This window comes from Lipotes vexillifer, unplaced genomic scaffold (genome assembly GCF_000442215.2).
Source record: "Lipotes vexillifer unplaced genomic scaffold, Lipotes_vexillifer_v1.1 scaffold447, whole genome shotgun sequence".
Lineage (NCBI taxonomy): Eukaryota > Metazoa > Chordata > Mammalia > Artiodactyla > Lipotidae > Lipotes > Lipotes vexillifer.
The window spans coordinates 1,762,263-1,778,137 of record NW_006786302.1 but is presented as its reverse complement, the minus strand read 5'-3'; the positions used below and the strand labels follow the sequence as shown (position 1 = coordinate 1,778,137).

General features: G+C 41.0%; 1 protein-coding gene across 1 annotated transcript in view; it reads left to right on the top strand.

Moving 5' to 3' along the window:
- Positions 1-15,875, top strand: part of PTPRM (protein tyrosine phosphatase receptor type M) — a 594,672-nt gene that overhangs the window by 129,588 nt on the left and 449,209 nt on the right. The window contains 1 exon segment of the mRNA XM_007458456.1: positions 619-734. Within this exon segment, the coding sequence (XP_007458518.1) occupies positions 619-734 (116 nt within the window).

The window sequence follows — 15,875 nt, the reverse complement described above, 5'->3', positions numbered from 1 at the left end:
AGCAGTTGGAATCATTCTTTCTTCTCGAATTGGAAATCAGGATCCGCCAACACCGCCGTGCTATAGCAGTCCCAACATAATTTCACAGAATCTGTCTATGGGGATAGTATTTTTGGTAGCTGGGAAATATTACACGAGTAATGCTGCATACCAATGAGTTGTATTAAAATATATATTACTCACAGCTCTGTACTTGGCTTAAAAAGTTTCCTTGGCAGCAGCATTTAACTTCTTACTGTTCTTTTCATGTTGCTAGTATAAATATCTAATATGTTTTTGTTCAAAACATCAATTAGGCCTCAGTATAATCTTTATTAATACAGGTCTGTTATTACAAGAGGGCTGCTGAGCTATGATTATTTGCACAGCAGGGACAATAAAGTATCTTCTTTCGGCCTGGTTCTATCCCAGAATGCCCGGCTGTTGCAGAACACACCAGAGCCTTCCAGAATCTCTTTTACAATCCTAATGAAATCTTTAAAGCTCTTAGAAGCAAAGGCATTCTTTCCTTCAAAGGTAAACAAAAGGGAAAGGCCGGAAATTGCAGATAGATTAAAAAAGACACCTATGAGTTCAGATCTCCACTTTTAACCTGTTTAATTCTTTCTCTTTGTGCAGCCAGAACGCCTCACTTCCTGCGGATTCAGAACGTGGAGGTCAACGCGGGCCAGTTTGCCGCCTTCCAGTGCAGTGCCATCGGCAGGACTGTGGCCGGCGACAGGCTCTGGTTACAGGTACGGTAACTCACTTTCATGGTTCGGAGAGAGTCCAGCGGGCAGAGTGCGTGTCCCCTGGGGAGCGCCCCAGAGATCGGGTCAGTGTCAGGCCCCTACGGGAGATGGATGCTCTGAGCACTTTCCCCAGTTCTTTCCGTCTTCCGCAGTAAGTAGCCAGATTACAGAGAGCTCTAGACAAGCTCAGTGTTGCTCTTCACAAACTGTTGTGAATTTCTGGTTTTTCCCTTTGCTTCTGCTTAGCCATCTCATTTGGAAGATCTGGTTTTACCAAATTACTTTTGGAGCAGTATGTTGGAGTCCAAAATACAGTACCTTTCCCCCACTCTTCCTCTGGAAAAAATCCCCAAAACCTGCACACACACACACACACACACACAAGTTTATAGGCCTTTCTGTAATTTTCATTTCCGCGGCAATAAGCCTAAACTTATAAATTAATAGCACACCTTTTACCTTTGAGCACTTAAGCAGACTTTTTTTAGGGTCATCATAACTTGTGTGTCTCGTTTTATTGTCTTTCAAACTCCACCATCTGTATTTTGCACGGCTAGTAGTTTCATGGACAGATCAAGGGTTTCAGGAATTCTGACCAAATGAGCGGGAGTACGTGACCTGTCCCCCCTAACCAGCATACCCCCCACTTCTTTAGACTCTGAGTTTGGTTTCCCCCGTAGAATTCTCCAGTTTTATTCTTATCGCTTCTTGTTGCGCATTGATATATAGGCTGCTTGTTCTCCACCTTGACTTGTGTTGATTTTACCCCCCTTTCCTTACAGATTCTATTGTGGGTTTTGTTTTGGTTTGGTTGGTTATTTACTTATTTTAATTTGCGACTGAGCTGCGTTATGTTCTAACCCTTCTCTGCGCCTGTTGCGTTCCACTTGGGCTTCTGTTCCACGCGTGCCGAATTTTCCTTGGTATATGTCACTCTCCACCTATCATGTGTCTCCTTCTGCCGCGTAGTAACAATTGTCACGTGTCACATTTGCCTGACGCTCTATTATTTTTAAATCTCGTATTCCTTTTAATCATCACAGCTGAAGTCAGTGGTCACTTTTCTAACTCCATTTCTGGGGGAAATGAAAAACAGCCAGATGTGCTATCCCAAGATCACTCGGCGATGTGTTGACAAATGGGGAATACATTCTGAAGGAGGCTTCTTAAATGCTTTGGGGTCCTCTGCACACAATCCTCCACCTTCTGCCCTGATGTCACTCTCTTTTCTCATATCCTACTGTCCCCATGAGAGAGTCCCCAGGCCAGGAGAGAGGAATGTGTGCAGAGGACCGAAATGGTATGTACCAAATTCATCTTTTTTTTTCTGTTTTTCCGAGTGCTTTTATTTTTTTTATTAGCTTGTTATTGGTGTATAGTTGATTTACAATGTTGTGTTAGTTTCAGTTGTATAGCAAAGTGATTCAGTTATTCATATACATATATCCACTCTTTTTTAGATTCTTTTCCCATATAGGTCATTACAGAGTACTGAGTAGAGTTCCCTGTGCTATATAGTAGGTCCTTGTTGGTTATCTATTTTATATATAGTACTGCGTATATGTCAATCCCAATCTCCCAGTTTATCCCTCCCCCCCATTTCCCCCTTGGTAACCGTAAGATTTCTACAGCTACAACTCTACTTTTGTTTTGTAAATAAGTTCATTTGTACAATTTTTTTAGATTCCACGTATTAACGATATCATATATTTATCTTTCTCTCTCTGACTTACTTCATTCACTATGACAATCTCTAGGTCCAAATTCATCTTTACTGTTTCCTTCGCTCTAAAAATTTTGTAATCACTACTTTAAGAGATTTTTGCAGCATGTGAAAAATGTGCTTGACCCTGGTCTTCGGTATTCAAAATTTTTTTTATCCCATGTCCCAGTTATTTTAGCTTCTTGATGTTAGAGCTTGAGAATTCTTTTTTTAGTTAGTGCTTGTTTCGTATTACATTTGATCAAGTTTGGCTACATATGTATGTATGGTAATTGATGAGACAGACGTTTTTAATTGGCATTTTTCACAATGCCTTACCTTCCTTTTAAAAATGAAAATACCCCCCCCCCAATTTTTTGTTGTTGTTTTTGTTTGTTTTGCGGTACGCGGGCCTCTCACTGTCGTGGCCTCTCCCGTTGCGGAGCACAGGCTCTGGACGCGCAGGCTCAGAGGCCATGGCTCATGGGCCCAGCCGCTCCGCGGCATGTGGGATCCTCCCGGACCGGGGCACGAACCCGTGTCCCCTGCATCGGCAGGTGGACTCTCAACCACTGCGCCACCAGGGAAACCCCCCCCCCAAATTTTTTAAAATAAATAATGAAAAAATGAAACTACCCTCGTCATCTTTGATTTATCGCCAGAAATCTTAATTTTTCATGGAAAGCATTTTTTTTTTTTTTGTCCCTGATATTTGTTTTAATGTTATTTGAGAGACTACAATAAAAAGACTAAGCTTTTGTCTCAGCAGTCAGACATTCGCAGGAATTTACAGGCAAGTTGAAAATACAGTTTCGTTTTTTGTTTTTGTAAATATCCTGGCCTTGGGAGGGTCCTGCTTACACTTGAGCACTTCCTTGGGGTTGGGATCTTTAACTCCTTCCTCTTACGAAGTGGGAGACTTTGTTTTAGAGAATCCATCATGCTGTAAGGAGAAAGCTAGCTACCAGTTTGCAAAAAGGGTCTAATTGCAGAATTAGATTCTGCATTAGGTCTAAAAGCAGAATTCCCAATGCTGATTCCTCTATAGAATCACATGGAGAGTTAAAAAAAAGTGTGGTCTACACCGGATTCTGATTTAATTGATCTGGGGTAGCCTCAATCTGACTCTCATGATGAATTTCCCACCTACCAGGTCTGTCTTGTTTCATTCTATTAAATTTAATCATAGTGTTGATAGATTGTCTCCCAATCAATCCATTACTGCCTCTCTTTGTCAATTACTGCGTCTTCTCTTGCCCTTCTTATCATCAATGACTGCATATTGTCCTGCAGCTTTCAAGAAGGGTCGTGCCAAGAAGGGACTGAGGGTAAGACAGAACTGGGATGACTTTGAAATTCTAAGTGACACGGAGTTTGTCCTGGACTCAGCCTGCTATGTGGTTTGTGAGTCTTTGTGATGTTAGAATAGTTTTAGTGTTCAATAATTTATTTCCTGTGTTTGGATAGGCATTCTGCGGGGAGATGTTTATTTCGTTAGCAGCTGATGAAATAAGACAAGGGTCTTTCGCTTGCAAGGATGGCTTCTATTAACCTGTGTTGTGTGAGATGGTTTCCAGCAGCCATCGGGATTTGTGGCAGGGGATGGTTTCACAGAGTCCTTCTACTCTCTTGCCTGTGCCCTGGCCCTTTGCTTCAGGCAATTCTTTACAAGTTGTGGGGAGAAGCAGACCTGGAAAACTAGACCAGGCCTCTCTAGTCTTGGAGGTATGACTACGGACTTTTCTTCCTTCCTACCTGAATGTTCTAACACTTTCAAAAATGCTTTCCTGGGCTTCCCTGGTGGCGCAGTGGTTGAGAGTCCGCCTGCCGATGCAGGGGACACGGGTTCGTGCCCCGGCCTGGGAAGATCCCACATGCTGCGGAGCGGCTGGGCCCGTGAGCCATGGCCGCTGAGCCTGTGCATCCGGAGCCTGTGCTCCACAACGGGAGAGACCACAACAGTGAGAGGCCCGCGTACCGCAAAAAAAAAAATGCTTTCCTGCATCTGAACTCGCTTGGATCCTCAAAATAATTCTAAGATTCAGGCAGAATACTGAATTAAAAAAATGTTTAGGTTTTTCTATCATTTGAATCTTCCCAATAGTAAGTCAAGATTTAGAAATAAATAATACATCCTTTATTGGAGGAACATTGATACTGTGAAGTGTGATCATTTACAATCATTTGCATTACAGTCTTTTGAGTCCTACTGTAGGCACTGTGTGGAGTTTCATGGTGTATCCCATGGTTTTGTACTTCTTTTTTATAGATGAGGCTTTTGAGGTGCAGGATTGGCGAGTTTCAAAAAGATAAATGGCAGGGCTTCCCTGGTGGCGCAGTGGTTGAGGGTCCGCCTGCCCCTCATTGTCAGCAGACCAACCCTTCCCTGAGGGTTGAAAACATATCTTACCTTTGGTTGGCTTGGGAACTGGCAGAGCTTGGGGGTAGTGCACACTGGCTCTAATCTGGAATGATAACAGTAAAGATCTGAGTCTCTAATTGTCTACTATCTGCTGATGTAAACTAATCCATGACACTCACGCTACTTTGTGTTGCAGGGATGGGGTGGGCGTGGCTTCAGGGAGGAATGCATTCCATTAATCTGATCTCTTAGTCTCTGATATGAACAATTCCTATTTTTAAACTTATGTGCTATACAGCAATTGACGTCCCCTAGCTAAAACCCGACACCCAGGTTATTCATCTGGGTACATTTTCTAAAAGTATAATTGCTGGGTGAAGGGTAAGAACTCTCAAGTCTTCTGACAACATATCACCCCCCAAAAAAAAAAAAAAAAAAAAAAGGTGAATGGCATAGCTTGGAATAGCACGCCCGTGTTTCTTCACTTTTACTTCACCACTGATTAATTCCACTCTGCTGTGCTGGCTTCTCCTATCCCGAGCTAGGTGAATAGGTAATATGCCCTTACTACTTTGTTAGAAGGATTTGGATGTAACTGACATTACTACATAATTTACATCCAGGAGGCAGCTTGACGACAACAACAACAAAAACGTCCATCTGTATTACATGTACATCTTGATCCACATCTATGAAAAATGGCCAGTGGTTTGATTGTTTAAAAATATAGATTAAGTATGATCAATGTCAGAGTCTTTCACAAACACATAGCACACATAAATCTGAGGATGACACTAATGAAGAAATGTTTATGGTTAGCAGATGTGTCCCATCTGCTTCCATTTTCTCCATCTCATCCATGGGCCACACAGGTTATTGTCCACGTGGAATCGGTCTTTCTAGAATGCAGAACAAGGAAATAAAACACAGCTCATGAACCTCCATTATCGTAGCTGCAAAGTACCTAAAAGACCTTCCAGACAGTGTGCAGGAGGAAGACAGCATCTATCAAACTATTTTTATGTAGTAAAAAACTGATGTGCATTGAATCTGCTGAGGATACTTGCTGCGTGCTATCAGATATGGTGATCTTTGCGTCCACCTGGGCTGTAACCATGGGATACACTCAAATGAAACGTGTTCGTAAAACAATTCAAGCACCCAAAACAGGACCATGTATTTCTTGGTATTATCAACTTTCTGGTCACTGTGGAGCCTACATTTTGAAATATCTTAGAGTATGTTTATATTTAAGATACTGAGAAGAGAAAATAGAATTTTAGATGTTCTTTTTTTATACTTAAATGTTATTTGCTGATGGGCAGTTTCTGAGTTACACATTTTTATACAGTCATTGACCCTTTAAGCCACATATTATTGTATTACAATTACTATCGTTCTTTCTGAAGTATTTAAAATTTTATTTTCTGCCATAGGCTTGTTTCTCTTGGGAATTAATATTTATAATGCCTCTTTCAGCTTTTCAGTGAATCACCAAAGCTGATATCGACACTGGTAAATCTGAAGATGGTGTGTGCACATTCTTTTCCAAGGAATACAGCCCACTTTGCCCTCTTCTGCCTCTGGTCCAGTTTGGGGCACTTTTGTAATTTCTGCCCTTTAATTCATTTTTGATACATTGTAGAGGCTTTTCCATTCCTTACTCTTTTCTTTTTTTAAAAATAAAATTTACTTATTTATTTATTTATTTTTGGCTGCATTGGGTCTTCGTTGCTGCGTGCGGGCTTTCTCTAGTTGCAGCAAGCGGGGGCTATTCTTCATTGTGGTGTGTGGACTTCTCATTACGGTGGCTTCTCTTGTTGTGGAGCACGGGCTCTAGGCGCGTGGGCTTCAGTAGTTGTGGCACACGGGCTTCAGTAGTTGTGGCTCATGGGCTCTAGAACACAGGCTCAGTAGTTGCGTCTCATGGGCTTAGTTGCTCTACGGCATGTGGGATCTTCCCAGACCAGGACTCGAACCCGTGTCCCCTGCATTGGCAGGAGGATTCTCAACCACTGCACCACCAGGAAGTCCAATTCCTTACTCTTTTTACTCCATATCTTAGTCAGCTCGGGCCACTGTAACAAAAATGCCATAGACTGAGGGGCTTAAACAACAAATATTTATTTCTCACAGTTCTGGAGGCTGGCAGTCTAAGATCACGGGCCAGCGTGCATGTTCTTGGAGGGGACCAGCTCCCGGTTTGCAGACTGCCACCCTCTTGCTGCGTCGTCACTTGCATCCTCTGGGCTCTTCATCCCCTTATAAGGGCCCTAATCCCGTCATGGGGGCTCCACTCTCACGACCTGATCTAAACCTAAATACCTTCCAAAAGCCCCACCTCCAGTACAATCACACTGGGGAGCAGGTCTCATCATATGAATTTGGCGGGGATGCAAACATTTAATCTACAGCACTCAGCTACCACATCAAACTCAGAAGTGGGTGGAAATGAAGGCGCTTCAGCCCTCAGGACAAATGGCAGAAAACAAGGAGGCAGTGGAGATGCCTTTTCAAAGGTAGACAGATGGAGGCTTTGATAAAACCCGGGATTGACAAGTGCCTGTTGGGTGAATAGAAGCTGGTGAAGGAAAGCTGGAAAATCATACTTTTCTCTCAACAGATCTTAGAGGCCCCATCATTTTTAAATGGCCCACTTTTTAGAATCACAAAATTATGTAACTTCTGAATTTGGAACAATCTTGAAATTAAATTCCTCATTTTATTAATGAGAAAACCAGCTCAGAAGAGGTAGAAAAATTTAACACAGTCATCTATCCAATTATTATATTTATTATAGATAATTCCATTTTGCTAGTGAAAGTCAATTATATGTAAAAATATTTTTGCTTATGTATAAATTAGTAAGTTTTGTCACTTGGACATTTTTCTTCACTGAGTGACCTTGAATTTCAAATATTATCCTTTTAACCAAATATTCTCAGATTTACTATGAAAATATCTGCATTAACTTTGGAACCATTATAGCACAATACAATTTGAGTTGTTTTCTTTTAGCAAACATCCCTTGGTGTTTATTAGAAGTAAGGTACCAGAATAGCATTTTAAAATGACTTCATAACGTGCATCAATTCACAGAAATAGAAAAGGAAATCAGATGGCATTACTCTGAGGTACACTCTTAAAAACACTGGTGCACCCCAGCATCTAGAAGGGTACCTGTCACATAACAAATCTTCAGTAAACCTGCTCATGGCTCATGGCTTACAGATGCCTGAACGACCAGGTGTCTCCTGCAGGTGAGTCCCAAAGGCGCATAGTTGGACCAGGAAAACAGGCACAAACTGTCTTTTTGGAATGCTTCTTTTAGGTCTGTGGTTCATCTTCAGAGGGATGGTGTTTGATGAGAAGAGGGCTGGATGGAATCCGGTGGTGTCTTTTCTGCTGTTTCAGAACATACAGCAAGTATCATGCAGAGTTTGAATAATTTTAGAAGAAAATGTGATCTATACATCATCACTTTTCCTTCATTTCTTGTAACCTTTCCCTAGGCTTTTTTAATTCTCTATTGTAAATTTTTGTTCTTTCATTTCCCCTTCAAAAAAAAATTTCTTGCCATTGGACCTCAGTAAATGGTAATAGAAATATAGGTCTAATAAAGCTGGTCCTCTTGAGTTCTCACCATGACAGCAGACCTGTGTCATAGTAATTGATGAATAACCCCACCCACTCATTTATTTGGTATGGAATATAATTCAATATGAGCTTTTAATTTGGGAAGCTTGCTCTTTGAAAAATAATATTCACTTGGGATTAATTTTTTTTTTTAGTTACTGGCCGAGTGGCATTGTTTTCTACTGAGAGTTTGCTATATCGTTCCTCTTAACTGGGTATGACCTATACAGTGGTGAAAGAGGCATTTTCACCAGTCTAATAAGTTTCTCACATTGCTTTTCTGAGCTCGGATAATTTTAGACCTTTTTGAGAGAAAAAGGAAAATCCTGAGACTTTGGTAACTTAAAATGATTCTCATAGCTCCTCTGACCTTTATAAATTGGTTCATGAATGAATATGTACATTGTATTAATAATATTTACATTACTAGCTTCAACAGATGTGTTTGAAATAAAATAATTATAGCTCCTTTTGCTGAGTCCCACTGTTTGCTGAGTACTCTGCTAGGGTGTGTTTAGCCATTTTTTCCCTTAAATGATCCCAAGGAGAACTCTTTTATGTGCCCATTTATGGAAGAAGAAAATGGGCCTCAGGAAGTTTCAGTGGTTTTTCCATTTGCACATTGCTAGTAACAAGGTCTGGGTTTTGAACCAAGCCATCTAAGTCTAGACTCTATGTCCTTAACTGTAATGCCTCTCGCATAGCACAAAGGCCCAAACATTTCTTCATGGATTCGTAAACATCATATAGTAATTTAAGTGATACCTTTTATTGACATTTAAAATGAAAATTTTATGCATGTGTGTGTACTATTGCCTTGGCTTCTGTGTTGTGGAATGTGTATATTTGGTCAACCTTTCTCGGTGGTTTTTAGTTTCCTTCACAGATTCTGTGGGAAAAACATCACAGCTGTATATCAGAACCATTTTGTAATTATATATAAAAGCCATAAAATGATTTGAAAAGGAGTAAAATTATGGCTCCCTTATCAAACCTAACATGGGTGTTTTTAGGCCCTATATATCAAAGCATAAATTTAACATCACTTACTGTCATAGAAAATACCAGGGGCTTCCCTGGTGGCGCAGTGGTTAAGAATCTGCCTGCCAATGCTGGGGACACGGGTTCGAGTCCTGGTCGGGAAGATCCCACATACTGTGGAACAACTAAGCCTGTGTGCCACAACTACTGAGCCTGAGAGCCACAACTACTGAGCCCATGTGCCACAACTACTGAAGCCCACGCACCCAGAGCCTATGCTCCACAACAAAAAAAGCCACCACAATGAGAAGCCTGTGCACTGCAACAAAGAGTAGCCCCTGCTCGCCACAACTAGAGAAAGCCCGTGCACAGCAATGAAGACCCAATGCAGGCAAAAAATAAACGTAAATAAAATAAATAAATTTTAAAAAGAAAATACCAGGAAGACACAAAGAGGACCGTCTTCAGTTGCCATAGGAACCACTGGCTCCTTAAAATTTTGAGTGGTTGAAATCACATCCATTATTTAGTCAGTTAAATATCCACATATATGATATACTGTTGAACATTCAGCCTGAAACCACCAGCAGAAAGCATATACCATATCTTTTAACTTATGTGATTTTGGATTACCTTCGTTTAAAGTTAAAGATTTGTTTTACATGGATGAAAGAGTAGGACATATCTAAGGGGATTCTGAGAGAAATTAATTAATGAATTTTACTCTGTGATATTACCTGTCTCAGTCAGAAAAGGTGTAAACAGCTGGTGCTTTGAGGAGGTTGCAGCAGGAGCAGCTGGACTGTTTTCCTCCACTGCAGTCTGAAGGCCTCTGGGCCAGGCTGTGAAACTGTACTGTGAAAACTGCAGGTCAGGATGGTTCATTTTGGAGGACAGAAGAGAAAGGCATCAACTGCTAGCCTTAAGGACTGCTTGCTTTGGACCCAAGAACCACACATCCTGTAAAAGCATTTCTTCTGTTTCTTTTCTCATATTCATCAAAAGGTTCATTCGTTTCTATTGCTTCCAAGAATCCACAGCTGTGTCACGAGAAGGGAAGGTGGAGAAAGCCCTGCTCTGGAATTCCCGTGGTTGAGGGCTGAGAATACTAAACACTGTCTCTTTTGTCTCCTGTTAGTGTTGCAGGCCTTGGAGTGAGGGTCCTGGAGAGTTTGGACACTGTTAGAATCTCTGGTTTTTTCCTCTTCTGTCTCTTCTTTTTGGAAGGGGAAGAGAAAAAATGGAAAATGTTTCAGCTAGGAGGTAAACATATCTGCTTTAGGTAACCTTGAAAGTTCTAGGAGATTTTCAGTCTGGTAATCTGGAATTATGTACCTAGAAAAGAGAGAGGGAAGAAACACGACAATTTTTGATGGGTTTTGATTTCAAAAATGTCTTTAGGACCAGAGAAATGGAATGGAAAGCAAAGCGTGCCACTTGTAGTCCTAGAGGGACCCAGTTTGGGATAAGGCCAGAGACCTCTGAGACAGGCACACGGTGGCAGTCAAGTGGTTCCTATAGAGGATGAACTTTGAAATCATAAAGCAGGTCGTTATTCTCATCTGCATCTCTCCTACGTATAAAAAAGCCACCCTTCATTCCCTTTGTTCAAAGCAAAGGGAATTGGCTATTGTCCAAGTGTAAGAAAATTATGTTTGGACTTCCCTGGTAGCGCAGTGGTTAAGAATCCACCTGCCAATGCAGGGGACACAGGCTCGAGCCCTGGTCCAGGAAGATCCCACATGCCGCAGAGCAACTAAGCCCGTGCACCACAACTACTGAGCCTGCACTCTAGGGCCCGTGAGCCACGACTACTGAGCCTGTGTGCTACAACTGCTGAAGCCCGCATGCCTAGAGCCTGTGCTCTGCAACAAGAGAAGCCACGGCAATGAGAAGCCTGCGCACCGCCACGAAGAGTAGCCCCCGTTCGCCGCAACTAGAGAAAGCCCGCGTGCAGCAACGAGGACCCAACACAGCCAAAGATAGATAGATAGATAAATAAATAAATAAATTTATTTTAAAAAAAAGAGAGGGCTTCCCTGGTGGCGCAGTGGTTGAGAGTCCTCCTGCCAATGCAGGGGGCATGGGTTCGTGCCCCGGTCTGGGAAGATCCCATGTGCCGCGGAGTGGCTGGGCCCATGAGCCATGGCCGCTGAGCCTGCGCGTCCGGAGCCTGTGCTCCGCAACGGGAGAGGCCACAACAGTGAGAGGCCCGCGTTCCGCAAAAAAAGAAAAAAGAAAAAAAAAAAAAGGATAAAAAGAAAATTATGTTTTTTCTGTGATAAGAAGTGATGTCCACTAAGCACAAAGGACAAGTGACAAACTAATGGAGTTTCTGTTTATCCTGATGGTTTAGAAGCTGATGATTGCTTTCATTCAAGAATAGTGTAGTATACACTTTCCATGTCTGGGTGTATGATTATTATAATAGTTATTCAAATATTGCTGCACCTTGGGGCTGCTACCCCTGGCATATTGCTCCCCTTTCCCAAATTGCATTTTTTCATCTACTGTGGTGGCATCTTTACCATATAGTGACTTGATGCTTTTGCAGGAGGTGAATGACACCTGGACAAAATGGTTCTTTGATTCCTATAGCTTTGGAGTATTTATAAGCCAGCAGCAAAACCATCTATTTTTCCTGGGGAAATTATGATGGTTAAAGTAGTCGTTCAAAAATACAAAAACGAGAGATTTCCTTCTAATTGCTTAGAATTATTTTCTTTATTTTTATTTTTTCTTTTCTTTTTAAATACTGAATATAGTTCTCTGTGCTACACAGTAAGTCCTTGTTGGTTATCTATTTCATAGATAGTAGTGTGTATATATTCATCCCAAGCTCCTATTTTTATTTTTATTATAGAAATTATAAATGTATACAGAGGTAGAGAGAATGATGTCATGAACTCAATATACCCAGCATCCAACTTCAAAACCAACAATATGTGACCAGTTACTTCCTCTGTGTGTCCACCTGCTCCCCCTCTGATGATTTTGAAGCAGTCTTAGTCATCATATCATGTAACTTGTAAATGTTTTCTAAAACAGGAGTTGGCAAACTTTTTTTGCGAAGGGCCGGATAGTAAATTTTGTAGGGCAGAGTCTTAGTTATAGCTCTTCATCTCTGCCATTGTAGCAGGAAAGCAGCCACAGACAACACAAAAATGGTTGAATGTGGCTGTTTTCCATACAGCTTTATGTGTGCACACTGAACTTTGACTTTCATGTCATTTTCATTGTCACAAAATACTATTCTTCTTTTGATTTTTTTTCAATCATTTAAAAAATGTAAAAAACATTCTGAGCTTGCGAGCTGTACAAAACAGGTGGCAGGATGGACTTAGCCTCAAACCCCTGCTCTAAAAGATAAGAGCTCTTAAAAAAAAATAGAATAATCACCGTGTATGCCCTGCGAAAACAGTGTTCATATATCCTTGGCTGTCTTGTAACTTTATTTCTTTTAGCAGTTATTTCATTTGTGATTGCAGTAAAGTTCACACTTTGCAATTGGGTGGTGAATGTCTTAAGTCCTTTTTATCTTTAGGCTCCCTGTTCATTTCCCTCCATTTGTGATGGTCGTTATTGTGGAAAGTGGGTTTGTCCTGCACAGTCCTCCCATATTTTGAGTTTTGCTTATTGCCGTACGGTAGCGTCATTTAACGTGTTCTTCTGACTGCTGTGTTTCTTGCAACTTATGTCTCCTTTTGTGATGTTATCAGCCACTGATGATCATTCCTAGGGTCATTAATTCATTCAGGGTTGCAGAACTGTCCCATTCTCAGTCCTTCTTTGTTTAGTCACTAGAATATTTCTAAAAAGAAAAAAGCACTCCCATTATCACCCATTTGGGTATCCTGGTATATAAATCGTAAAGGGAAGGTGGTATTGATACTTGGTATTTTTGTCCTTTTAAGCAAATTGTCAAAAATAGTGAGGTAGCTCACTGGTAGTTCACAAGTGACCAAAGGGGTTATTTAGTATTATTGTCATTGATGTCATCATTGTCATCATCAACCTGTGGATATAAACACATTTGATGAGTTTTGATCCATCGTACTTATTATCTTTATTGCTGCTCAGATCTTCCGCCCCTAAACAGTGGGGCTTACCTGCCCTGGACCATCTCGATGGCTTTCTTGCTTTGTGTTGTAACCGTATGTTCCAGGCTTGTATTTTCCATCTTAATGACCTAGAATTGGCCGTTTCTCCAAGGAGCCCTGGTTCTTTTTCAAGGGGAACTGGTAATTAGAACTTACAATCTGATCACAGAGGTGCTTATTCCTACTCGTTATTGTTTCTGGATCTTCCCATCCTATGGAGCTGGGATATATACGTATGCGCACATACACACATTTAAGAATAAAGCCTGTCCTGAGATCGTATTAACAATTCAAATTCAGATCTACAGGGCTTTTAACCTTTATCTTGCGCCTTTATCTTCTTTCAACTACGTTTTCAGAAAAGAGTTTTATGTTTTAAGGCATATTGATTGGGGAAAAGTGACGTTCTTAGCCTTGTTGATGTTTAACTAGCCTTGCCTCTTAGATTATGGACAACTCGGTAGGTTCTGCCATCTTCCTCATGGTCAAGTGCTGTTATCACAGTTTTGAAGTAAACAGGGTCAAGTCCTGGCCTTGCAAACCCAAACCTTTAACCCAACAGGAGATGTCAGTCAGCATCAGGCTCCTTAGTTTGATGTGGGTAGATTAGTCCTGTCAACAGATTTTAAGACTAAAGAACTTCTAATTTCATTGGTATTTCTTTTTTTTTTTTTTGGCATTTCTAATTACTGCATTCATTTTATATATCCTATATTATTTGGATGAACTTTTAACTAAAATTTAAACACAGGTTGTTAAATATTATTCATGTATTGTAAACATATATTGAACTATGTCTAAATATCAGAATGAGGTTCTAAATTTTTGTAATCAAATTCTTTACTTGAATATGCCTATAAGACTATCATGTGTTCGAATAATATGTTACTTTGGCTCTCTGTATACCCATTAGCCAGTTGAAGAATACATGTCAACAGATATTCACAGTATATGATAACATAAGTAAGAACTTCTGGTTCAGTATTCCAAGTTGATAAATATTTGTGTTAGCTTGGTTATGGGATAGAAATCAAAGGTCAGTACCATCTTAGTTATTAAAATTAAAAAATACATGGGCTCCAGAAAGTAGATTTGTTGAGGTATTCAATTATTATTGGATTTAGATTACAGGAAATGTTTTAAGCAAAATTACCCCTGGCTCTGCTGATACTATTAGTGATCCCAGTGGTAAGAATTTCAACCGGTATCTTACAAATGGGCATATTTGAAAGTGGAGCAAGACGGACTATTTTCTCTATTAAAGAAATGAAAGTGCGGTTTAATCCCCACCCGTATGGCTAAGGAGGGGGCGAATGGCTCTTCTGTATCTTCTCTTGGCCCCTGCCCTCAGAGTGGCTCCAAAATGGGATTAATTTGCTCCCAGCGCTGCTAACTGCCCAGACCTCAATTTCTTTCAATCATTGCTCTGATTATTGCAAAACTCTTTCTGAAAGACTTAATATGTATCTTTTTTGCTGGCAAATTACTGCTCATTTAGAAGTCCTAGAGTTAGTCCGCTGCAGAAAGAAGGTTGGAAGTCTAATTTAAATAACTATCAGGACTTTTTTCAGGCTTGCTCAAATTGAAATGCACGCGTGTTTGAAGATGCTCTTGCTTTTCTAAAAAGCTGCATTTAACCCATTAAGATCATTTTCTTGCAGATTTGGCCGTTATGGTTGTCTCATTAAGTTGAAAAAGATGGGTTAGCAGTTTCTTTAACACCTGGACACCTGGTGCCGAGCTCTGCCTGGAACCGGGGGTTTTGTCCTGAGGACTCGGAGCCTCTCTTACGGGGAAACTCATACTCTAAAGAACAATTGCAGTCCCATCCTTGGTGATGCCTCACTGTCCTGCTGTAATGCTATTAAGAACCAGCTCTCCAGTCCTTGTCAGGGCCGCCTCTTCTAACTCTGTGAAATTGAGAGAAAACTGCCTGACAAAGGTGCTGTCTCTACCCAGTGGACATTTTCATCATTTTGTTTTGCGGGAATAACAGCCTCCCCATAGTTTCCTCGCTGCTCAGGGGTACCCCAGGTTCTGAGCACATTGTCATGTCTGGTCCTCCCTGTCGTGGGGAGAGGCAGACAGGGAGAGGGACTCGGCCCTTTCACATCGTCCAGCATCAGAGAAAATGGGCCAGCCGTGGTTCCCTGCCTTCCCTGTTGAATTCTCACCTAAGGAAGTGTATCTGGGGACCAAAAGGCATCTTAAAAATCAATCTGTTCAGTTACCCATTCAATGCCTAAATCCCTTTCAGTATTACGCAAGACGGAGGAGATATGGGGACATATGTATATGTATAGCTGATTCACTTTGTTATAAAGCAGAAACTAACACATCATTGTAAAGCAATTATACTCTGA